General features: G+C 35.7%; 3 protein-coding genes and 3 long non-coding RNA genes across 10 annotated transcripts; 3 read left to right on the forward strand and 3 right to left on the reverse strand.

Moving 5' to 3' along the window:
* Positions 1 to 1,024: 1,024 nt before the first annotated feature.
* On the reverse strand, positions 1,025 to 3,721 carry LOC119980147 (AP2-like ethylene-responsive transcription factor PLT2). The gene is made up of 8 exons (XM_038822809.1): positions 3,571 to 3,721; positions 3,090 to 3,465; positions 2,898 to 2,980; positions 2,669 to 2,766; positions 2,383 to 2,456; positions 2,218 to 2,268; positions 2,051 to 2,127; positions 1,025 to 1,770 (listed from the first exon to the last, which is right to left on the reverse strand). The coding sequence occupies exons 1-8, from the start codon at positions 3,719 to 3,721 to the stop codon at positions 1,025 to 1,027; spliced, it is 1,656 nt and encodes a 551-aa protein (XP_038678737.1).
* Positions 3,722 to 10,942: 7,221 nt separating this feature from the next.
* On the forward strand, positions 10,943 to 13,142 carry LOC120016908 (protein slowmo homolog). The gene is made up of 2 exons (XM_038869878.1): positions 10,943 to 11,100; positions 12,234 to 13,142. Exon 2 carries the CDS (start codon positions 12,250 to 12,252, stop codon positions 12,805 to 12,807), a length of 558 nt encoding a protein of 185 aa, XP_038725806.1. The 5' UTR covers positions 10,943 to 11,100; positions 12,234 to 12,249; the 3' UTR covers positions 12,808 to 13,142.
* A 200-nt stretch (positions 13,143 to 13,342) lies between these two features.
* LOC120016909 (zinc finger A20 and AN1 domain-containing stress-associated protein 8-like) lies at positions 13,343 to 15,998 on the reverse strand. 5 transcript variants are annotated; one of them, XM_038869879.1, is made up of 3 exons: positions 15,923 to 15,998; positions 15,765 to 15,823; positions 13,343 to 14,235 (listed from the first exon to the last, which is right to left on the reverse strand). In XM_038869879.1, the coding sequence occupies exon 3, from the start codon at positions 14,228 to 14,230 to the stop codon at positions 13,709 to 13,711; it is 522 nt and encodes a 173-aa protein (XP_038725807.1). In that variant the 5' UTR covers positions 14,231 to 14,235; positions 15,765 to 15,823; positions 15,923 to 15,998; the 3' UTR covers positions 13,343 to 13,708. The 5 variants fall into 5 exon arrangements, with proteins under 5 accessions (XP_038725807.1, XP_038725810.1, XP_038725808.1 ...); XM_038869882.1 differs by having other exon boundaries at positions 13,343 to 14,237; positions 15,770 to 15,823; positions 15,917 to 15,968; XM_038869880.1 differs by having other exon boundaries at positions 15,917 to 15,938.
* Positions 15,999 to 16,205: 207 nt separating this feature from the next.
* On the forward strand, positions 16,206 to 19,749 carry LOC120015987. The gene is made up of 2 exons (XR_005471874.1): positions 16,206 to 16,439; positions 18,275 to 19,749. It is a non-coding gene; the product is annotated as an uncharacterized LOC120015987 (long non-coding RNA).
* On the forward strand, positions 16,451 to 18,268 carry LOC120015988. Its single transcript, XR_005471875.1, has 3 exons — positions 16,451 to 17,076; positions 17,189 to 17,259; positions 18,122 to 18,268. It is a non-coding gene; the product is annotated as an uncharacterized LOC120015988 (long non-coding RNA).
* Positions 19,750 to 24,155: 4,406 nt separating the features above from the next.
* LOC120016169 lies at positions 24,156 to 24,805 on the reverse strand. Its single transcript, XR_005471899.1, has 2 exons — positions 24,575 to 24,805; positions 24,156 to 24,468 (listed from the first exon to the last, which is right to left on the reverse strand). It is a non-coding gene; the product is annotated as an uncharacterized LOC120016169 (long non-coding RNA).
* Between the last annotated feature and the right edge of the window lie 359 nt (positions 24,806 to 25,164).

A 25,164-nucleotide genomic window follows, 5' to 3' on the forward strand; every position in this document is an offset into this window, starting at 1 on the left:
AATTATGGTACTTTTGTCCCATAATTTGCTCCTCAAATTATAGAACAAATTATGGAACCTTTATCCCACAATTTGCTCCTCAAATTATGGAACCTTTGTTCCATAAATTGCTCCTCAAATTATGGAACATTTGTCTTAGGGTGTCATGTTTGATCCCTATATATATGAGATTGTAATTGTAATGTTTTATCAACATACATACACATCAAATATTGCCTCTATTCTTCTCTACAATTGCTCCTATTTTTCTACATATTCTTCTCTACAATTGCTCCTATTTTTCTAGATGTTGAATGGGGGTACTCGCTTCACCTTTCATCGGCCTATTTTTGTATATATTTGCAAGAGCTTCTCTTGTGCCTAGTCAAAATGAAAGAACAATCATACTAAATTTCGTATTCTAAAGGTTAAAAAGTTCAACCAACAACATTAATCTTTACTGTTCGATTAGACGAATTAACGATCAAACTAAATGTTAGATCACTTATTTATTAATTTTATCCAAATAATATCAGTCATTCTATCTCCTCCCAAATATGCTTTTTTTTACTATATTAACATAAATAGATGATCACTTGCATCATGTGAGACTTCAAATGAAAATTTTAAAATTCTAAAATTCAAGGGGAATTGTAGAATCCCAAATCCATTAAGGTACTAGCTACCGTGGTGAAGGAAGTAATACATTAAATTTAGCACAAGTTCATATGAACAAAGTGGGAAATTTTATCAAGGGTATTTTAGCATACAAAATTTGGGTCATAGTTTCTAGTTACAACCCACAATTAAAGTACCGACATTTCAACATATATATGTATCAGCAAATCAGAGAATCTTTCAGTCAGTCACTCCGGCCCCCAGTTAAGAACCCTAATCCAGCCAACTTATCCTCATCCGCAATAACAAAGTAAACCAAAAAAAAGAAGAGAAAAGTAGAAACAAAGAAAGAAAGCCTGGTAATTAAATTGTTCAAACCCATGTCCGCCTCCTCCAGTCCAAGATGTGTTGTTCTTGAAGCAATAACTCAATCATTCCACATAGTGAAATCACTCGGATTGTTCGAACCCTGAACAGAGCCACCGGACCAGCTACCATACCCGCCAGAAGGCATATCATAATCAACCTTAACAAGTGCAAGCTCCTGATCATGAACAGAGCCAACTGTATTTGTCCCAGTAGAATTCGAACCCAATCCAATCCCATACCCTCCACCACTATATCCACCGCTAGAACTCCCATCATTGTCCCCAATAGTCGACGAAGAACCACCCATGTTCATCAACCCATGAAGCAATCCTGGACTATTTTGTATATAAGAATTGTAGAGAACTGGGTTCTGGGTTGCTTGCTGGAGCTGGTAATACCCACTTTGTTGGTGCAATTGGAGTTGTGTTTGAATGTAGTTTTGGTAACTTGAACTGTCCTGGAAATGAGAGATGTGATCTTGGTTTTGTAGAGTCAGTAATGGTTGCGGGGTTTGGTCATATGGGGTTTGTATTGCAAGTGGATATCCAGCTTGTAACGATCTGCTCGAGCTTCCTCCATATTGAAAACCAGAGCCAAGAGCAATCATTTCTTCTCTCTTACGTGAAGACTCAAGTGCTTGTGCCTCTTTCAGTCTCTTTGCGGCTCCTCCTCCAATGGGCAAAGTGTTGCTCTCCAGTATTGCCTTGACATCGTAACGGCTCATGTCGAAGTTTGTCACTGCATTCAGGCCTCTGAATTTGATTGCAGCTATGTCATAAGCTTCTGCTGCTTCTTCCTCAGTGCCTACATATTATTATTAAGTAATATGAAAGACCCAGTGGCAATTAATGTAATAAAAGGCTAAAAGCATGCATGGATGGGATCTGGACGCTCCGCAATTCGATTGAAATTGTAGACTTCGTTTAAAATCGTAGAGTCTACACTTTCAATCCAATGGTTTGAGAGGACTATTATATCATACTACATTTTTGTTTTTAAAACTCGTCAGATGTTTTTTTGAATTATAGACTTCAGAAAATTACGGAGATCTCAAATCTACTTTAATGAGAGAAGAATGACTCACTAAAAGTTCCGAGGTAAAGATCTTTGTTTCCAGCAACTCTACCAATCCTTGCTTGCCAACGTCCATGTTGGTGATGCCTTCTCATACATACATGATACATACATACAATAATGTATAATGAGATAAAAAGATACGAGAGTGGGAGAGTTTCAATATATGTGGTATACCTTGTGACTCCACGATACATTGATGCACCCCTAGAAAAGCCACTACTCTTCCTGATATTCGAGGGAAGTCAGTTAAGCGGCAGCGCCACAATGAATTTCTAAAGCTGTTAGGGTTAGTGGGACATGGTCATGAGCTTGAGAAATGAGGAAAATCTTCTTAATTACCTTCTAATGGCAGCTACAAATTCTTGTCTGGTCATGTGCTTCATCTCCTCAAGTTCCTTCTCATAATTACTAATCTGCATCATTCCAAACAAAAACCATGATTTCACAACAAATAAGTACAAGTTATCTGCTCTCATTTGCTATTTTGCTAATTCGATATCACCAGAAACCGCCAACAACCCCTAGCCAAGGTGGTTAAGATATATACTCAACTTAGACGTGGTACCCAAATTAGAATTCCCACTCGCTTGGTTATATTTATATATATATAAAAGAAGAAACGTACCGGGAAGTTAGTGGTGGTAGATGTTCCCCAGTACTTGAGTGCAGCCAAATCGTATGACCTAGCTGCTTTCTCTTCTTTGTCATATCCACCTAAATACACTGCATGCCAAGTCACAATGAAAATATAGTAAAACACATGAAAGTAAACAAGTTAGTAACCTTTTAAAGTAATAACTCTTCATGAAGTAATTACAGCAACCAAATATAAAAGAAACATGCACAAAATCTACCTTGTCTTCCCTTTCTTGATTGTCCTTCCCTTCTACAGCTATTATCCCACAGATGAGCTTCATACCTTCCCGTCCATCTATGCCTAATATAGTCAAAGACAAAATCCATTTCAGTTCAAGCTCTATATTTTAAACTTTGTAAGAAATCGTCTTAATCAGTAACTAACATATATAATCTCTAAATTTGCCTACCTTGTTACACCGCGATATATGGATGTTCTTTGACCAAATGTATCCAATGTCCTCCTAGGGGTGGCTTCAACAGTAGTCGCACTATTTTCTCCACTAGTTTCACTTATAGAATCCTTGCCACTACCCATAGAGAGTGTCAATGACTGCAAGTTACTACTATTCTCTTGAAACTCATAGTTGTTGTTAGTAGTAGGAGCCACAACAGCATTATGCATAGGTACAAGACTGTTGTTTTGAAATAGGCCGTAATCGGATTCATTGGCTTGAATTCCATTATAGGCCACAAGATCGGACTGTGTATCCGATTTGCTCACACCGAGGAAATCTGCAACCTTTGGCACTTCATTGCTTCCATGCGTGTTCATTAGATTCCATTCTGTAAAATTTAACAAAGATTTTGAGATAAAAGAAAAGAGAGAGAGATAGAGAATGAAAGACATATAGAGAGAGGAAGATATATATATATATATATATATGTTACCATGGGGTTGAAATGGGTTGTCAATGTTATCATTGACTAACCCTAGATTGAACTGATGATGAGCTTGAGATGTATGCATATGTGATTGCAAGGAAGAATGAGTAGGAGATAGTGGGAAGGAAAGCCAGTTGTTCGAATTCATGGAGCCCATAATACTTCTTGCGAAGTCTTGAGTAGTGTTCCTCTAAGAATCAACACTTGAGCAATACAAAATGAGAAGAATATATAAGAAGGTTAGTAAAGAAGACAAGACAACAAGGTTAATGATAATAGTCGCTGAAAACGGCTGTTCTATAAAATATGCTTACCAAACCAGACTAGGGTTTGTAGTAGTTTCCAGTACCCCCTCTCTCTTTCCTGTACCCCCTCTCTCTTTCTCACGCTCACTTTCTCTCTCTAAATGTTCAAACGTAAAGAAGGATGTATGTAGAAAACATATGAGAAGAGAGTAGAAGATAAGAGGAGAGAGGGTTTGAAAAGAGAAAATTGAAGAGAAGGATACACACTACTTATAAAACACATACATACACACACACGCTCTCACAGATTTCAACTTATGTTGTTCCTTTCTCACCCCTTTTGCAATGGTCATCTTAAGGAGTCTCTGACCCTTCAACAACACTTTCCAACAAAACTAAGTCATCATAGATTAATAATATTGTTATATATAATATGAAAATATACGGACACGAGCGATACTATATATTAAACCATAATTAACTTGACGAGTGCACATTTCAGTCATTGTACTAAGACAAAACCAACCCTAGCTTTCTCTCTCTCAACCCCACTTGGTTTATTGGAACTATCTCCTCATCGTATATTGCGATATATGAACCCCAAAAGCCCAGCATTCCCACACTCTTTAAATCATCTCTCTCTCTCTAAAATCTGCATATACTGAAATACATCGACCATTCTAAGTTAAGCTACCTCTCTCTCTCTCTATAATTTCAACACGCACGAGCTCTGAAGATATCTGATGATGAAAACCCATAAACCAGAGAAGATCTATCACTCACAAATTCTATAAGAAACCAAGTTTGTAGATCCCCGAGTCTCTCTGCATGTGTTGATTAATAAAGATATATTGCATGTGTACGGACATGGAATATAATAATGTAGATATCCGACATATTAAATATTAAAAATACTATAGTAAGAGTAAGAGAGCTAAGAAGTTGCTTTCATGTTAAAAAATAAACCATAGTTGTTGAATATAAAATTTGGATTCAAAATTAAACTAATTAAGATTTGAAGGATTTTACTTTGCTTCCCCCAAGTAGAAATCTGTTGACCACCTAATTGGTTTTCACACCCGTCAAAAAGGTAAGAAATTCAGATTAAATTAAAAATTAAAAAATTTCTGTTTCATGTCTTTGATATGCATACTTAATTAGAAGCCTCGTAGTTCTTTATATTCGAGCCTTTGTCCTCCACTAAGCCCGATTAATCTATAGTATTAGAAGATATAACAGAAATGAAAAAATCAATCAAGCTATATTAGACTATCTCCACATTGAGGTATCATGACTCATGAGACATCATGCAATTTATCACATGTAAAAAAGGTGCATGTATATAAATGTATACACACATATGTATGACAAGTTCATTCCCTAAATTATTAATCCTTCAATGCATGCACAAACCCACAATTGACCGCAATTGTGTTACATGACTGATGTTAATTTGTATATATGCGTGTATATATGTCTATATCGGTTGCCACGGCAGCCCCTAACCATAAGTGTATAGTATTCAGTCTAATGAATCGTATTTTTAGTTTGAAATTCATAAAAATCAAATTCATCACGAAAGCAACATACAAGGTTTTTAGTTTGCATCTAACAATCTAGAATGATCATGTTTTTGTCAAGTTGAATTTTAATTTAGTTTTAGACAAAATATATTATTCAATTCGTAAAAACATAGAAATACAAATACGAGTTTTCGTATATCAATCTGTTTATACAAAAATCACATGACGACACATTTCTTGCCAAAAAGGGTAAAAGATCTATGCACATATCAGTTTCATTTTCATAACAATTGGTATGATGAACTGTCTATACACACCTGATCAGTATCAGTAAATATATGAGGTATCATGAACTATCTGCACAAATAACACACAGTTATCATAATAACCCATATGAATCCAATAAAAAAGTGTACCTTTTCTTATATACAAAAATATGGAAGACAAAAATGCAGAATCACCTGCCATTGTTGATTATTTCACAGAAGTCTCTGACAAATTCCTTTTAACATATATGTAAGGCTACGTTGACCAAAGGGCACCACAACAAGGAGCAGGGACCCACGTCTCTCGGGTCTCGCTTCCTTCTTCAACCTCAGTTCACCTTCAAAACCCTAGAAACTAAACCTAATTAAAAAAATTAAAATAAAACTTGACAAAGGATTGAACTGGCCTTGAAATTGAACAAACAAATTTCAGAACCTACTAGTAAACCGTGTAACCAGGAAACTCTCTCTCTCTAAGTTTATTAATAGTATTATTTTTTCTTGGGAAGAGTGAAATCGAAAAAGCTGTCAACTGGGCTAGTCACCGGCAATTGACGGTCAACACATTACTTAAAAACCCTCGCGACGTTTCAGATGTTGCAGAGGAATGTGACTGACACGCGTCGGTCAATGTTTTTGGCTCTTCGACTTTTTGGGTTTCAAAGTTTCTGCCAGCCTAGCGGACCAATTATCCCGTTTGCATGCTTTGCACAAAAAAACACAAAATGGAAGCCAAACTTTGACCGTGCTCTCCTCATATGACCCTCGTATCTTCGATAGTTTCTCGTTATCACAAAAATGCCATTCGTGCATTTTTCGAAGTTAGAGGGGGCTTATTGGCCACTGAAAAGCATAAGTTGGATCAATCAATTCTTAAAAGTTCTCAATTAGACCCACTGATCCCTATTAACGGATGGCTGTGATGAAGTCAAGGGTTTAAGATGGCGGGTAGGACTAGAGGGTGATGTAGATTAATATAGGGATAGACTGAGGGTATTTTGGGTAAACAAACCTCATGATATCCGGAGGGGAGAGAGACAGAGAGAGGTGAGAATTCCCAAGAAGTGGTGGGAGGAATCACCGGGAAAGTGCTCGTGTCGCCTCGAATTGAAGCACCTAGAAAGGCAATTGTATTTTGAATATTAAGAATTCTTGTTTTTTTGTTGCATATAAAACACATAGAAACCCTACTTAGGGTTAGGGCTAGCTATGCTTACCTATCTAGCTAGTGTTGTTAATGGAAATAACAGTTAAAGAGAGTATAAGATATTAAGGGACAATCCCAATATGGTGCAAGTGAGAAGAAACTCATAACAAAGTAGGGAAGAGCAATACAGAAGAATAAAATCGACTTAAATTTATATTGGGGATAAAACCACCACGAAATGTGCTTATGCTGCAATTGATGAACTCATCTTTATAATTATTTCACTTTATGTACTTAAATTTGCATTGGAACAGAAATTTCAGGGGTGGCAGCCATGAATTGATGTTTTCGTTTGGTTTTTCTATACGTATAGACTATAGAGACATGAATATTATTGGCATGAATGATCACTATTTACTAGCATGTCTTTCTTCTACTACGTACTAACAAGATGGCAAGAAAAAAAGTTAGTTAATTACAAGAAGTAAATGAGTGTGTGTGTTTGTTTTCTGATTAATCATCAGTGAGTGTGTTTCGGAATATGTATATATATAGTATAAACAAACTATCGAGAACTATGAATCTTGTTAATTATTGATTACATCTAGTTTAATTTAAGTAAGTATCAAATTTTATCATTTTTGTGAACAGATCGAAAAAATGGACTATTAAGAGAAGTGAGATATATGCTCATGTATGAGAACAAAAGTTATTGGAAGGTTTTGGTTGTAGAGTTTTTCTCAACCCAACAAAAAAAAAATTAACCAAAAAAAAAGGTTCACTGCCTCGAATAAGAGAAATTAATTTTCTCTCTGTATCGGGTTACAAAGATCAAGGAAGTGAGAATATTCAAATTTACTAGTTCCAATATGGAGTGTGATCACCTGGACATGATTTTAGAATTTAGACTTGGTGCATTTGCTACAATGATTTCTCAATTAAACTTTGTAAAAGAAAAGATAGTGAGTACTTGGATACGTGTCTGATCAAAGACACTTTATTGATATATATCTACACACATAATATTGATCGCCACGTCACATATGTGCGTCAAGTTCAAGCAAGAAATCATCATAGACACTTTCTCAGTAGTCAATTGATAGGCGATCAGGAAATTCTTGTTCTCGATCATCCAATTCGAAGCGATCGTTGACGCACATGTGATCAGCAAGTGCAAGGATGATGGTGGCTTGGTTCCCAGAAAATTGAAGATCTTCTTCTCCTGACAGGGAACGAAACTCATCGCATAATCAACCCTAAAGAAACGGCGGTTGAACCGTTCCTAATTGAGCGGCGATTACTAGAACTGTTGGACTAAACTGCCGCTAAATAATAAATATCGACACATATTTAAAACCGCCAATAAAAATCCAATGCTATAGACCCTATTTCTTATAGTGTTTGGGAGCTGATCTTCTTGTATGGCTCAAGTTTAATCAGGGTTTGTTCGTGGTGGGGTTCCCATAATTTTATTAATTTTGATGGTTTGTTGTGGGAGTTGGTTGTCTTATTTGTCCTATTTTTTGGTTCTCATTTCTTTGGCCGGTTCTTTTCATTCTGTTGTGCCTTGTTGAAGATCTGCTTCTGTCTTTTGTTGTTCAGTCGGGTTGGGGTCTTGTGGTGGTGTTATTGGTGTTTCTGAGTTGGGTGGAGAGATTTTCTTCGTTGTATGTGGACTGCTGCGTGGTTCTTGATTTTTCTTGTTTAATTCTTTTTCTTTAATAAATTCTGATTGAACAAAAGAACAACAACAATTTGCATACACTTCGATGAGGCGAAGTAGAGTCCTTCCCCATGACGCACCGCCTTATAAAATCAAATTTGGGAGCTCTGCAATTTATAGTGTAAAATTTTCGTGCAATTCCCGTATAATAATTTGAGAGATATGACATATGGTATCACATTTTTATGTTTTTTTTTCAACAAACTTATCCCTCCACTATTAATGAGAATTTTTTAATATGAAAATTATTGTAGAGTTTCCTCATCCCATAAAATTGCCCCTATTATCAACGTTTGATATCATGATTTCATAATTAATAAATTTAAGTTGTTCATGGTGTTTGTTTCCCTCTCCTTATCCTAGGTTGCTTACCCAAAAAAAATCAATTTTATAAAACCAGTCGATTGAACACTCTTAACTTTTTTTTTGATCATTCACCCCTGTTTTTTGAAGAATGGGCTTGCTAGGTTGCTTACCCAAAAAAAATCAATTTTATAAAACAAGTCGATTGAACACTCTTAACTTTTTTTTTGATCATTCACGCCCCTGTTTTTTGAAGAATGGGCTTCGTTAGCCCTCTAAACATTCAGACATTAAATTCTTCTGATGAGACAAAAAAATTTCACAAGTGACTTTTTTTAAGAAATTAAATAATATATGACTTATGAAATGACATTGCCAACAAACATAAACATAAGTTAAAATCAAAACATAAACATAAGTGAAAATCAAAAACAATTTCCTCCCAAATCAAAAGAAAAACCATAAATTAAAAAAAAGAGCAGAAAATCTTAGAGTGCGTTTGGTTTGTTTTCTATTTTCTATTTTTTGTTTTCATTTTCATTTTCAAGTTTCTATTTTCTATTTCTATTTTCTAAGGAGTAGAAAACATGTTTGGTTTAAAGTAGTGAAAAATTATTTTCTATTTCTGTTTTCATTTTCTATTAATCATATCATTTTTAACTAAATGTAATAAATAAATAAAAAAGACTTTTTCTCCGTCATTGACACTTAGTACTATATCAACATTATTTTGTTAATGATAATATGAATTGATGACGTGAACTGATCATTAGCTTATTTCTCGGAGTTTGCGTACGTCTCAATTGATTAAATGAGGAATCTTTGGTTGTTGTTCGCTGCGCAGGTAACGAACGTGAACTACGAGGTCCCCAACGTTTTCCTCAGGGAGGATTTTGAACTTTCTAGAATAGATACATGTTGTCTTATTGAAGGAGTATTTTGATATTATAAAAAATCATTATGAAATGTTTTGAGCGACATCACAAAGACATTTTCTAAAATGCTAGCTTAAAATAAAGTCTATTGATATATATATTTACTAAAGGAAAATAGAAGTTAATTAAAAACAAATAAATGCAGAAGTAGGTCCCACACTTGCATTCAATTCCCCACCATTTACATATAAATTCATTCAAAAATAATAAATAAAAGAAATTTGTGCAAATATACCGTGGTGCTCGCTAAATACGAAGACAGAACACATTTAAATCCCGTGTTTTCTAAATTTAGAAAACGACATTTTTATGTTTTCTAATTTCCAATGATTTTTCATTTCTATTGTTTTCTAAAATGGCAAACCAAACATATTTTCAGAATATTTTCTATTTTCTAGGAAAGGAAAACATAAAATGCTTGGAAAACACTTCAACCAAACACACTCTTAAATTCTCTTCTCCTCTCTCTCGACACTTCTCTCATCCTCTCTGCAAACCCTCTCTTTCGCTATCCGCCGCCAAAATTACTCTTTGTAACAGAACAAAACATTTCAGAATCTTCCTTTCAAGATCGACCACATGTTTTAGTCAATAGGATGGCGTCTGTTTCGTTGATTGTTTGTCTATTGACAACTTCTTCTCATCGATACCAATCACGATCTGATTCAAGAAGATCACCCATGACAACCCTAATTTCACCACAATCTTTCCACTCTGTAGATTCCTCTCCCAAATCAAAAATTTTTGGGTGAAATTATTCTATGATTAGGAAACACAGTGAATAACAAAGAAGATAAACAGATTTGGAGAGAGAAAGTTGTGAATAAATATAGGGATTTAGAGAGAGATTGGACATGTTGAGAGATCTAGAGGGAGAAGAAATCTTCGATGAGTAGGTGTTTTAGGATTCTTAGTAATTAATTTCTATGTGAATTGAATTTCTTAATATTAATTCTTGTAGTGTTGTTGTGTTTGAGGATTTCAAGAGGAAGAAGAAAAGGAATTAGAAATGAAAGTCGTGAATTCATAGTAAAGGAACAAGAGGGACATATGTCGTCACTTTATTGGTTAAAGACACATGTCTGTCTAGTCAGCAAATGAGAATTTATTAAAAAAATTCAGTTCAATTAGTTAATTGTCACCGTAATTCTGTTATAACAAAAGTTACATGAGAGATCACTTTAACCTATATTTTAAGGTACAAGGATTTAAATGACCCGTACAAAATAAGAGAACTCCATCCTCCCGTTTTGGCCTATCATACGAGGGTAACATTGTCATTTAGTGAAATGATCTTGAGGCACCGCGGAGGCACTGGTCGCCGCCCGAGTAACAACGATTCCATCCGCTTCTTCCTTTAGATCTTTTTTCTGCGTCTCAGCCATCTCTCTACGGTGCGTTTTCATCGCTTAAAATCGTTACAATTTTCTTCCTCGTTTTTTCATCTTGGTTTTATTTGGTCCGGTCAGATTCAGTTATCAGATTCAGTTGACCTGTTAAATCCACCAAGTATATGCATGTGACTGTCATCTGAACTGAATGTATATATGTATGTCTGCGATTGTTTCTTTGCAATCATTTACGCTGACGAATTTCGAGGAATGATTTTTTGATAACGATAGAAGAGGCCGGTGTAATTACTGATTAGATTTCTTAGACAAATTTTTTTTTCTCTCAATTGGTGTCCTTTAGGTTCAATTGAATGATGGGTTTTGAAGTTTCTGTAGGACCCATTTGGGTTTATTATTCCTACCTTCTACTTGTAGTGTATAACCCATGTCATGGGTGAAGGTTGTGTTAACGTGTTGCTTTTGGTAACTTGAATACCAATCAAAATTATGAATCCTTCAACTCCTTCTTGTGATTGTTATCGGGTTTATGGGATTCTAGTTGGTGTGAGAGCCATTAAAAGGTTTAGAATGCTTTATCAGGCTGTGTCTTGCCCTTGGTCTCTGATGATTGAGCAAGATGTCATTGTTTCATGAATAAACAAGAATGTTCAAATTATATAATCTGTAGTGCGGGTAAATAATCTTAGAAGTGTTTTTTTGTGCAATTCGATTGGGTTACTAATTAGTCAGGTCTTATTGAATATTGACGTTTTGAGCTCACATGTAAATAGTGATGATGTTAAGCAGGGAACAGTTGTGTGCTTATGCACAAGGTGCTATTTTTTAGCCCCACAGATACTATTTGTTGAAATATTTATCGCTCAAATTTAAATTTATTGTTGTGTATAACAGATTAACAGGTGTTTTTATTATGAGCTTGGTACGTGTGTGACAAGCTTTCTGTCATAATATGCGCTTATAGGACAAAAGATTCATTGTTTTGGTCCAAGGGTATTAAACTTCGATAGAAAGCTAGGCATGATACCAGTTTCGGCTTTTGTAATAATTGCATTCGTTCTGAATTGGTTTATTAAGTATTTGATTTCTATTAAACAAGAAGCTGCAGTACAAATGGTCCGAATGAACTTACAAACTTTCTTTTATGAGTTACTGAGTCTTAGTATCTGAAATTGCAGAGCCAAGATTAACATAATGGTGAAAGCTTATGCACAAGAGCATGTTTACAAGCACCCATGGGAGCGAGTTACTTTGGCTTCCTGGCGCAAGTTTACTGACCCTGAGAACAAGCGTGCACTATCCCATATCCTTGAAGTTGACACACTGAACCACAAGCTTGATCCACAAGCTGGGAAGCTTTACACCACTCGTGCACTTATTATCCATGCCCCAGGACCATGGTTTGTTCGCAAAATTGTTGGTCAGGATATTTGCCACTGTGTCGAATCAACAGTTGTAAACGCCCAGTCAAGGTCTATGCAACTTAGCACTCGCAATATTAGTCTCCAAAAGTTCGTAGAAGTTGAGGAGAAGATATGTTATAACCCTCATCAAGACAACCCAGATTCATGGACAATTTGTCGGCAGGAGACCAGTATTAGGATTAAGCCATTATCAGCTCTGGCGTCAATGGCAGAGAAGGTGGAGCAACGCTGTGCTGAAAAGTTTATGCAGAATAGCGTTAAGGGCAGAGAGGTAATGGAAAGGATCTGCAAGTATCTCGAATCTGATTCTAGTGGGATTGGTCTCTAATTTTGATGTCTAGGCTTTAGTTCTTATCTTAGTACTAGCTCTCAGGGCTTGTAACGCGTACAAGAGTAAGTAATAAAACACCCGAGCCACTAATTAGAGTGGTAAGGATGATGCGTATCACCCTGATATTCAGGGTTCTAATCCCTCTCCTCGTTTAAAGAAGAAGAAGAAGTAGGTAATAAAAAGAGGAAGGAATGGGCAAGAATTCCTGTTTGAATTTCTAATGTAAATGTAGTTTTGAGAATCAGAATGATATTAAAGGTGATATAGGAAACCATTTGTCTCGATATTGGTATGAAAAAAAAATGCTGCTGTGCTTGGAATTTTTGCCTCAATGCTCGTCAATTTAGCTGGTTTTGCTTTGACTAGACATGTTGAAATCTACAGCTGATTGTATTTTACCCTACAGTTTTAGATACTGTAGCAACGTTAGCTGTTCTTCTCATATTTTGGTTCAATCTACCATCTCCTGAATTATTTCCTTCTCATATTTCAGTTGTGTGCTATAAGCCAAACCTCCAAGGTTATTGTAGCATGCAGAATCCAAAGTTAAATTGCCATAAAAACCACAATCATAATTTACAAATCAAATTCTAAACACAAGGTCGCACATGGGTATCTTCCATTGTAAATATCATTTGACACGAACTAAAAGAGGGATTTGATATAAATGACACATTACAAATCCAAACCAACACAGAAACAAGCCTTAAAAGCACGAGAGCCAACACAAATTCTCACCAACCAAAAGATATAGAGTTCTTCATAATGCAGAGATATCCTACAGTCATGCTTTTCCCAGTACAACAATGGAAAAGCGCAACATATAGGACATGAGGCCAAGTCGGAGTAAGTCTTGCAGCATCGTATTTCAGCATGTACAACTCGTGCCCTCAATCTTTCAGATTTTATCATGCTTCTCTGCCTTAACAACCGGGTTTGCTTGAGCTATGGCATCCCGTGCAACAGAACGATAATCGAAGGGGCACTCATGTTTGTCTGAATAGCGATGAGTTGCGCAGAAAAGGTTACCACAGCGACATTTGAAGCCTGTTAGACCAACCCTCTTTTTGCAAGAATTGCACCTGTTCGGACCTTCCTTTGGCTTTGCCTCAACACTCTCCCCTGATCCTGAAGCACAGGATGGCTGCACAGAAAAGGTCTTTGGTTCGACAGACTTCAGTTGCAAATCCACATTTGAAGTAATAACAACAGGTTCATTTCCATTGCTGCCTGATGTACCATTCACAATACTTCCAATAGAAGAAGCAGCAAGCTTTGCCTGCTCCTCTTTCAACAACATATCCTTGTGGCACTTGGAACACATATTCATAGTAGCTGCACTTCCAAAGAAGCCACAGTTGTTAACGCACAAAATAGGGCGTTCCGGAGGAGCTTGGCATCCAGTCTTGTCATGTTCCATATTTCCTGCACCGAAGTCATTGTAAAAGCACAAATACAAGAGACTAAATTGACAATAATATAACCACAGATCGATTGCAAAACAACCCTCCCTTTCAATTTGAGTTAATAATAACAACAGAACCCACAAGTATTCAGGCAATACTAAAAATTCAAAAAGAATATGAACACAGGGTCAACAAAGCACCAATCATGATATACAGTTAATAAGTACTAAATAAACTGTCGAAAAAACCAATTTATTCATGAGGCTATTAGCATTCACTTTAATTTCCTATGCAATAATTAGTGATTAAGGCCTTTGCATTACTTATAAGTTAGAACTTTGGATAACAAGTTTAGTATAAATGTTCAATTGCTAAAATAGAGCTTGAGGCACTAGCATAACTTAGAATTCTGATTGAATAAAGAGTTTAGTGCTGATATGCAATGTAGGCCAACTTCAGGAGTCGCGCTACAATTGATGAAGGCTGCTTCCCGAAATAAATATGACTAAAAGAGAAGGAAAGTATCTCAGCAATTAGGGATTTGTAATTCAGGGATAAGCTAAAAAGGTCAAAAAAAAGAAAAAAAGAAGGAATTGCGGCTGAAATGGTGCAGTGATACGAACAGGGTATTAAGAGAATTAAAAGGATTTGGCTATTTTATCAGGGTAGATGAAACGGTATTTTTGGGGTTTTAAACCAAGGAACCTTCGCAAGTGGCAAGGTTGTCTCCCAACAACCTAGAGGTTAAGGGTAACAAAGCTCACACAAACAAATAAATTAGGTAGCTCATACAAACACCATGAAATTATTGTTTATCCATGCCCTCGAAGGAAAAAAAAAACCTAGAAAATCACTTCCTCCACCTAATTCTGCTATGGCAGCAGACCTCTGATACATTCAAAGGCAATTTTATTCGTTATCTTCAATAATTCGGCTCACCTCAAACAGCTTACCTCAAACACAGACTGCACACCTTTTCTATTCACAATGCTTAAACTGTTGCCACTCACATCAAAGTTGCATACACCATATCCTATGTGGATTTCACCAATTCCAACAGCATTTGCTTGCCTAATGAATTCCAGTACAAAGAACTCTTCTGCCAAACACGAGGAAACATCAATTCATAACCTCAACATCTATATAGAAATTTCTCATCGCGAATACATAGATTCCAGCTAGACTTTGTAAAAGGCAGTAAAAAAATCTGCAACTTACTCGCTTACTGGTCACAACACACTTTACAGCATCCAGTAAAGTTATTGCTTAATCTCACAAAACCAAAAGCACCAATCAACCATTTGAACATTCATGCTACACATCATAAGATATTTAAAGTCGCAAAATTTACAACTATTTCTGAATTCTTCTAAGTATCCCAATTGTTTGAATCAATTTAAATTCTCACTGTTGATTTCCTAATTATTTTCCCTATCATCCCAAAATCGCAAAACCCCAAAATTACCCATCCCGACGCCACACAATTAAACTCATAACCATGCAACACATGTATATATCCACTATGTAACACATCTATAAACCCCATACCTTTCTGCTGTGGATTTCCTTCACCCGATCTGGGAGCTCAAAACAGCATCCGATGAGCCCTGTTTTCATCAAATTCGTTCGATTAATCACCAATTTTAGAAAAAAAATGAAAAAGTCGTGAGGATTTTAATGAGAGTTTAGGAAATAAAAACCCTAATCAGATCATCAAGAGAGAAAAGCAAGGCCAGAGAGAATTTTCTCCTCTTTTGTGAGTACATCTCTGTTTCCGATTTTAAAAGGTATCGATTAATTCATCAAGCGTGACGTGTGTGCTTCTTATTGGTTGCGCGTGTCACTTTTTGTTTCTAAGATAGTCCTTCAATGTGTTGCTAATGACGCTTTTAAATTTTAATATGAGAGACTAATTCCTTAAATATTAATAATATTATTTTATTAAAAAAAAAATGGATACAAAATTCGTAACCGCCGTTACACTTTTGTCTCTATTGTCTTTTCGTAACAAGTGCGAGTCTTCTCTTCCCCCAAAGCGCATCGTCTCATCTCTTCGAGCTGACGTAGAGCGGAGCCCTAATCACGAGCTCGTTCGAATCTCTCTTTCATTCGCTACTGAGCCTTAATCTACACACTCCTCAAGCTTTAATTTCAAGATCGTCGAATCACGAGAGATGCAGAAAGATGCGAGGGTCTCGCAGATCGAACCAGGAACGCGCCAAGGTCGTTCTTTCCCTGATAGCGTATTCATTATCATGAGATTGATAAATTTTCTTATTGTTGACGCTTAATTGTATTTATCACTTAATTTAGTATGAGTAGATCAACATTCTGAATGTGACTTGAGACTTAATTTAGTATTCAAAGACTTCTTTGAATACTAAATTAAGCGTCAAGAATCGAAAGCTTTCGAGTTCTTAATTGTAAGCTTTGGATTGCATCATCTACTCAGTCTGATTGCCTCACAGAAGACGATCTGGAATGTTGATCGACTCAGGAACGCGCCAAGCTTTCGAGTGCTTTTGATCGTCGATCTGTTTCTTCCATGTATAAGTGGATCATTTCGTGCATAGTTTCTGTTTAGATATATACTTGCGTTTTAGATTAGTCTTTTAATTGAAAAATTAGTTGAATGTAAATCATATATTTATGGTAGATTGGTAGTTAAATGGTAATTTCATCTTTTTTGCTTGATTCTATAATTTTTTTGAGATTGATTTCTGCTGTTGTATGATTGATCTGCTACTTGCCCTAACTTGATTATCTTCATACTCTTGTCTGATTATTCTTTGTAGTAATTTGCTTATTTGATTGCTTGCTGATAATAACACTCAACAGAATCAACGTTTTTGTTTCTTAGGTGAATAATAGTGATTTTTTTTGCCTTTTCAAAAATTTTCAACATAAATTATTTCAAGAATTTCATCTGCTTGAACTTGATGTTTTTCTTGTGATATGTATGCTTGACCAAGTTACCTGGCATTATCCCCTGTCCCCTGATGTATAGGTTCAGAACTTGATCAAGAGATTCAATCTCCATGAGGTACTTTTATTTGATATATATTAACTTTGTTCTAACATATTGAGTGCTAAATCCTTTTCATCGTAATACTAATCACCATGATATAAAAGATGCATATTAGGATGAAATGATACATATTAGAATTTCATTTGTTCTAACATATTGAGTGCTAAATCCTTTTCATCGTAATACTAATCACCATGATATAAAAGATGCATATTAGGATGAAATGATACATATTAGAATTTCATTTGTTCTAACATATTGAGTGCTAAATCCTTTTCATCCTAAAATTTCATTTGTCAATTTTTTTCAAAAACACATACACGCAAACCTCTTGGTTTCCTCTTTAATGCATTCCCTGTTTTTTATTCTGTTTTCCTCCTTGTAAGTCGTAACACAACCTAAACTCTCTTCAGTTATGAAATTTAGATGAATTTAGTTCGAAATTTTTATATGGTTGAAAGATCTGGCCTATTGCTTATCCAATTAGAGATTGTAATCTGTTGCCGTGGCTTTCGTATCAGAATTTCTTGTGCGTTATCTTTCAGTGATCAGGCCATGCATTGTGCAATTCATCTGTTTTTTTCCTCGTTCTTCATGTATCCCTGAAATGAAAAATGCATCACAGTTCTTTCTACTGTCTTTGGGTTTAATATCCTGTATATGATATGATAATTTTATTCTCCATCTCTTAATTGTGATTTTAAGTCAAATTTCAGTTGTCCTTGATTCTTGTGTATGCATGGAGTGTGGTTTGCTATTGGTTATGCTTAGATTTTTGACCTTTTCTAGCTTCTTTGTTTTTTCGTTGGTTATATCCATGTAGTTTTATGTTTTTCTACCTAATGTTTGGTTTGTATGTTGCCATTGCTTTTGTGAGAGTCTCTGTGCTTTTCTTTTGGTTTGAGAAGAGGAAGCCTTCTGCAAGTAGACGTGGTTCGGTTTTAACTTAAGTATCAGTTGTAATTAATAATTATATGAGTGATGTTCAAGTTAAAATTGAACTTGTAGTTTTCCTGTCTCAATGTTTCAGATGAGCGCATATCGAAGGAGCACTTAAAATCAAAGCAGAAAGTAAAAGGAAGTTCCGAGGTATTACCTTGACCTTTAAAGTTAACTACTATTTTTCCCATCTCTTTTTATGATGCTTCTCTGAGCACATGTAACAGTAGTTCTCAAAATCAAAGCAAAAAGTCGAAGGAAATCTGAGGTATTATCTTGAACTTCTTTAAAAATTAACTATTAGTAGCTGGGTGTTTTGTTATTGTTCTTATAGCTCAATGCTTTATTTTGATCTATTGAGTATTTTCTGAGGAAAACCCTGACCAAGTAGTTGCTGTAATTATACTCCAGGACATTTTTCAAATTATGATAGTTATTGTGCCAAGAGATGATGAGATCGCTCAGTGTATAGTGATGGTATGCTTTCTGGAATAATTTGAGGACTGGGAAGATGCAAAATAATTTTCTTCGACTTTTCATATGATGTTACTAAAAGTTTTCAAAAAATCAGTTACAATTTTCATGGATACATGCAATCACTGGTATAAATTTTCTATGACCTTATTTGCAAACATTTTTTTCTGGAAAACCCAATAGCCATTATTTATGTTACGAATTAAAATCTGAGATACTTATTTTGAAATAACAGGAATAATTCCTACTATGTTTTCTTTTGTTGCTCCTTTCTTCCCGTGTTTGCTCTCGAGTGAATTGCTATAGCACTTAACCATACAGTTATACAGAAAAACTCCATAGTTGTTCTTTCATCTTATGCAAACATATACCAGCTGATAAATCTATGGACATGGCCCTTTATTGTTAGAATTAGTGATACTTATCATAAGAACCAACCTTTCCAAAACATTTGAGGTCCAAGTTATTTAGAATACGAAGGCTTTCCTCGTTGGGGGTGTTATGGAAGGTTCTTTTGTAGTTAACTGTCATCTAGAGATTGAAATGTAATTCCTCTGCAATATTTGAGTAACTTTTACATTTTCCAGGTTGTCATTGCTTTTAGGTTTATATAGCGTTTTGTTTTGTATGATAAACATATTCTGCAGTGTTAGGGTTTAGGATTGAGTTTGGAGGTTGATTCATGACCAATGTTACTAAAAATTTGACAATTAACAGAATAGCTCCTTCTTGATTAGATAAATTAATTGCATCTTGGTTGATATCTCTGGTTTTAGGGCCCTATGTTCAGTATATTCCAGGGAAAAAAAAGGGTGGCCTAGATTTTTGCTATGTTGTCTATTCGTCATCCATGCATGTCTTTGATGGAGTTTTGTTTCTTTTTTTATTTCATTTCGTCATCTTTTTAATTTTGTTATTCAGCAAGGCTATTTATCTTAAATGTAATAAAGTGGTCTGGTCTAACTACTCTTAAGAGTGTGTAGATATTTTAAAGTGGCGGAAAGCCCATTCTCTGTACTTTAATTGAAGCCCAATTTAGTAAGTTTTTGCCTTTTTGGCCCGTTTAATTGGGCCGAAAGGCCATATATTTTTGGGTTTTATTGGGCTTTACCTGGAACCCAATGGTTGGAGTATATGATCCAATAATTTGTGTTAATACCCTTTTTTTGGGCTTCGATTCAGGCCCAAATTTGTTTATTATCTTGGGGCCCAATTCTGTTATTCGCCAATAAGTAATGGTTGAGCCAATGTTTGTGTTACTTTGTTAGTTGGACCCCAGGCCTAGTTAAAGTATGTATTTGGCCCAATAAGTTAGGCTGAAATACGACCACCTGTTGAGTCCCAATTTCTTAAATATTGAGACCCGGAAACTTCGGGCGCTGGGCTTTATTTTAGGCCCGGTTGAGTAAATTTTAGGCCCAGTAAGTTGAATTAGAATCCAGATTTCGTGTGCTCCAACAACTTGAGCCGAAATCAAATATTTGGTCATTGGGCTCTATTTTAGGCTTGTTCGTTAAAATTTGGCCCAGTTTATTAAAATTAGGCCCAATAACTTTAATTGGAAGTATCGATGGTACCTATAACCGGCCGAAATTCAATAACTGTTTATTGGGCTCTGTTTTACGCCCGTTTGTTTAAAATTATCCCAATAAAAGTTGAAATACGTATCTGAGGGCCCACATATTGGGCTCCTTCGGCCCATTTCAACGGAAAATTATACAAAAAGTTGTATTGAAGCCCATATCTATGGGCCCAACAACTTGGGCCGAAACCAATAAATTGCGTTCACTTGTGCCCAGTTCATTAAAAAATTAAGCCCAATGAGTTGCGCTGAATCCCTTATCTATGGGGCCAATAACCTGGGCTATTTTTGGGTCAAGTTCATTAACAATGCGAGCCCCGTAAGTTGAGAGCCGAGGAATGTATATATGGGCCGAAGTCCAATAAATTGGGCTCATTTTGGGCCCAGTTCATTAAAAATTCAGGCCCAATAAGTTGAGCTGAAGCCCGTATCCATGGACCTAACAAGTTGGGCCGAAGATCAATAAATTGGGCTTTTTTGGGCCCAATTCATTGAAAGTTAAGGGGAAACTTTAGTCACACCCCACCTTTTACTAAAGACATCCCAATTTGAGTTGACCATCCCTTGTAAAACCCAGTTGACGGATTGTCTTTAGTAAAAAGTGTGGTGTGACTAAAGTTTCCCTAATTAAGCCCAATAAGTTGAGAGAAGCCCATATCTATGGGCCCATTTCATTAAAAATTCAGGCCCAATAAGTTGGGCTGAATCCCATCTCTATGGGCCCAATAACTTTGGCACTTTTTGGGCCCAGTTAATAAAAATTCAGGCCCAATAAGTTGAGCTGAAGCCCTAATCCATGGGCCCAATAACTTGGGCCAAAGATCAATAAATTGGGCTCTTTTTGGCCCGAGTTCATTAAAAATTCAGGCCTGATAAGAGCTGAAGCGTTTATCTATGGGCCGAGGACCAATAAATTGGGCTCTTTTTGGGCCCAGTTCATTAAAATTTCAGGCAGTATACGTTGAGTTGAAGCCCGTATCTCTGGGCCAACTAGCTTTGACTGAAGACCAATAAATGGTCCTTGGGCTCTATTTTAGGCCCAGTTATTAAAAAGTCAGGTATAGCAAATTGAGTTGATACCCATGTATTAGGGCCCCAACTACTTGGGCCGCAGACCAACAAATGGTCCTCGAGCTCTATTTTAGGTCAAGTTTATTAAATATTAGGCCCAATAAGTTGAATTTTAAGACTAATAAATGGTCCTTGGGCTCTTTTAGGAAACATTACGCCCAATAAGTTGAGTTGAAGCCCGCATCTGTGGGTCCCAACAACTTGGGCCGAAGACAAATAAAAGCACATTTTTAACAACAGAAGAATAACAAGGAACTACTCAAATCAACCATTATATGCTTTTTAGTATAAACAGACGAATTTATACCTAGCAATAAACTTCACCAGCTTTTGTATTCTTTCCTAGTTACTATAGGCCATTATGCAAAACTACAGGTGTACTGAATTGTAGCTAGTTCTAGCTTTGTAAACGCATACTTTCTGCACCATACTAATGCCAAACAAATAAAAAAAATACATTCATTCATCTAGTGTAATGAAGGAGCACTAAGTTCAAAAATTACATGCTCCTATAGAACATAAAAAAATATATATACTTATATACACAGGAGAAGAAGCATATCATAGATGATGGAACCACATTTAAAACAAAAAAGAAAGAACATAAGCAATACCATGGAGTGTTACACATCAGGAGGCGGGGATATTGCAGATTGAAAGCATCCACAAATAAATGAAAATATAAGAGAAACTTTGCCAACATACATGGAATCCGATGCACCAAGAGAATAACAACATTTGAGAGAGAGAGGGACTAATGGTCGCTACAGAGAAACGAACATAGGTAGATTTCTCTAAGATTTTCTCTCCTCTTCAGATATATGCAAATGCAGGTCATAATATATTAATATTGCATAAAATCAAGAATGCCCAAATTTTCACTGCTATTTTCCTAACTCATTCTCTATCATACCCAAACCATATCACACCCCCAAAACTACGCACTCATCTCGCTACTATTCACAGAACCATGCTATATATGTATAAATCGCTGTGTATTGAACATATATCTCATAAGCCCTCCTAATACACTCAATATGAACTTTAAGCCCTCTTACTTTATTTCGTCAACTATAAGCTCTACTCCTATGGGTTTCTTTAGATGCTGACATGGCATAAACAAATATAACATTAAGAAAAATCATTTTAATTCTCTCCTCTCCCTTTTTTTCATCTTATCTCTATTTTCTCTCCAAAGACACTCCATTTATGATTCTTCCTCTTCTCACTCTTCATCTCTCTTTCTCTCTAAAAATGTCTTCTCCATCTCCCCATTTCTCTTTCTGCTTCTTCTCCTGATTATTTCCTCTATCATCTAAGAAAATGATATTTGTTCCTCACTAACTTTGTAGATAGAGAAGACCAATAATACGTGTATGAATAGAGATCTTGAATTCACCAGATCTACAATCTTTGATAATCCTCTAATCACTTTCAAATCAATTCATCTTTTCTATAGTTTTCTCATAGGAATGGATTAACTTGACTGATTTTATCAGCGAAGAGGTGAGTATAAATTCAAATAAAAAATAAGCGAATCAATTGATTGTTGACTGATTTATCATGGATGACAAGAGGAGATGAGAAGAATTGATGTTGAAAATTTTAGAGAGAGAAAAAGTACTTGAGAGAGAAGACAGAGGAGGGAGAATTAAAATAAATTTAAAAAAAGACTTGTCACAATTTAAATTACAAGTTGAATTTATTTACTAAAGGCCGTTTATACCATGTCAATACTAAGCTAATGGAGATTTGAGTGATGTTTGAGCAAGGGCTTCTTTAGTTTCAAAAATGAAGTAGAAGGGCTTATAGTTGACGAAATAAAGTAGGAGAGCTTAAAGTTCTTATTGAGAGTCGTAGGAGGGCTTATGGAGGAGTTATCCCAAATTCATATTATTCAGACATAGACATGAAAGATATAGGGCCAGAGAGTCGGTAACTTTAAAATCTTAGCCGTCAAGACAAATGTCCAACAAATCCAATATATTGATTACAGAAGGATGAGAATGACTGAATGAGGATGTATTGCTTGAAAGGAAACAAGAAGAGCACAAATCCCAGTACTATATATGAACTCTAATAACTCTCTATTGATCACAATGCTATAGCTAAACTCCTGAACACGACTAAGATTGCAAAAAAGGTGCAATATGATGCATTGGGATTTAAGTTTATAAAAATGCACAAAAAATCGCATAATCCAATTCAACAGGTTGCAGTAAGTCAGTAACCATGCTTATCAAAATAAGTATTACATACAATGCATAAAACAAACAGTATCCAGCTCAGATAAGTCGAAGAAACTACAATGCATATCGAGGCACAGTAGAGACGGTAATAACATATTACTTGAGTGAACAAGGAGTATCAAACATAACCAAATCCTTTTATCATTAACAGAAGCCATAATCACTAGGAGTAATTACGAATGCTGTAGACACCTGTGCGCGGCTTCTCCCTCTTGAGTATAAAAGCACATCTTTAACAACAAAAGAAAAATAAATTCATCGAGAAACACAAGGGACTACTCAAATAAACCATTATATGCTTCTAGTAGAAACAGACGGATTTGTACCTAGCAACAAACTTCACTAGCTTTCGTTTTCTTTTATAGTTACTATGGGCCATAATGCAACTACAGGTTACTGAATTGTAGCTAGTTCTAGCTTTGTAAACGCATCACTTTAGACAGGGTATTTAGTATTGCTATTCTGCACTATACTAATTCAAAACAAATAAAAAATACATACATTCTTCCAGTGCAATGAAGCAGCACTAAGTTCAAAAATTATATGCTTCTATAGAACATAAAAAGAAAATACTTATATACACAGGAGAACAAACATATCATGGATGATGGAAACACATTAAAAAAGAAAAAAACGAAAGAACATAAGCAACACTTGATAGTATTACAGATCAGGAGGCAGAGACATTGCATATTAAAAGCATCCACAAATAAATGAAAATATAAGAGAAACTTTGCCAACATACATGGAATCAGATGCACCAAGAGAGTAAGAACATTTGAGAGAGAAATGTGCTGATTATCGAGAGAGACGAACATAGACACATAACCATGCTATGTATTAAACAAACCTGTTTGCTATGGATCTTCTTCACCCGATCAAGAATCTCAAAACAGTACATGATGCGCCCTGTTTTCATCAAATTCATCGGATTAAGCATCAATTCCAGCAAATAAGAATAAAATGAAAACCGATGCGAGGATTTTAAGGAGATTTAAGGAAGTCTAACCCTAACCAGATCACGGAGGGGAGAGAAGAGTTTTGTCATTCTCTTTTGAGCGCCTAACACCAAATTCAACGATTAAGCAGCAATTCAACCAAAAACGTTTCAGCGAAAAAGAGGTAAGGATTTTAAGAAATCTAAGGCAATCAAAACGAGATGCCGCCTGTTTGGCGGGGCGGATCCGCCAAACACCTACCCGTTGCCAGCGGAACCGCTTGGCATGGCACTTCAGAAGAGATCGGAGCTTCTGGAAAAGCGGTTCCGCAACCTTTTTTTTTTTCAATTTTTTAATTGTGGGGCCCAACAGCTTTATACTGTCTTGTCACTTTTTCAAATTTTTTTTAGAAACGTGGGCCCCACTTAGTCTTTAAATTAGACTTAGAGCATCTCCAACAATGAGATAATGAGATGTAAAATGAGTTTTCAAATGTGTAATATGCAAACTTCAAAATGGTTTACATACTCATTTACAAACTCTGAAAAACTCTTCAATTCAACAATGGTTCTTAAATTAACCAACTCACTTTTACTCTCTAAAAAATATGCATATTCACTCTCTCTCCTCTTTGGGTTTATATATTTGGGAACTCATTTGAGAAAAT

Source organism: Tripterygium wilfordii, chromosome 15 (genome assembly GCF_013401445.1).
Source record: "Tripterygium wilfordii isolate XIE 37 chromosome 15, ASM1340144v1, whole genome shotgun sequence".
NCBI lineage: Eukaryota > Viridiplantae > Streptophyta > Magnoliopsida > Celastrales > Celastraceae > Tripterygium > Tripterygium wilfordii.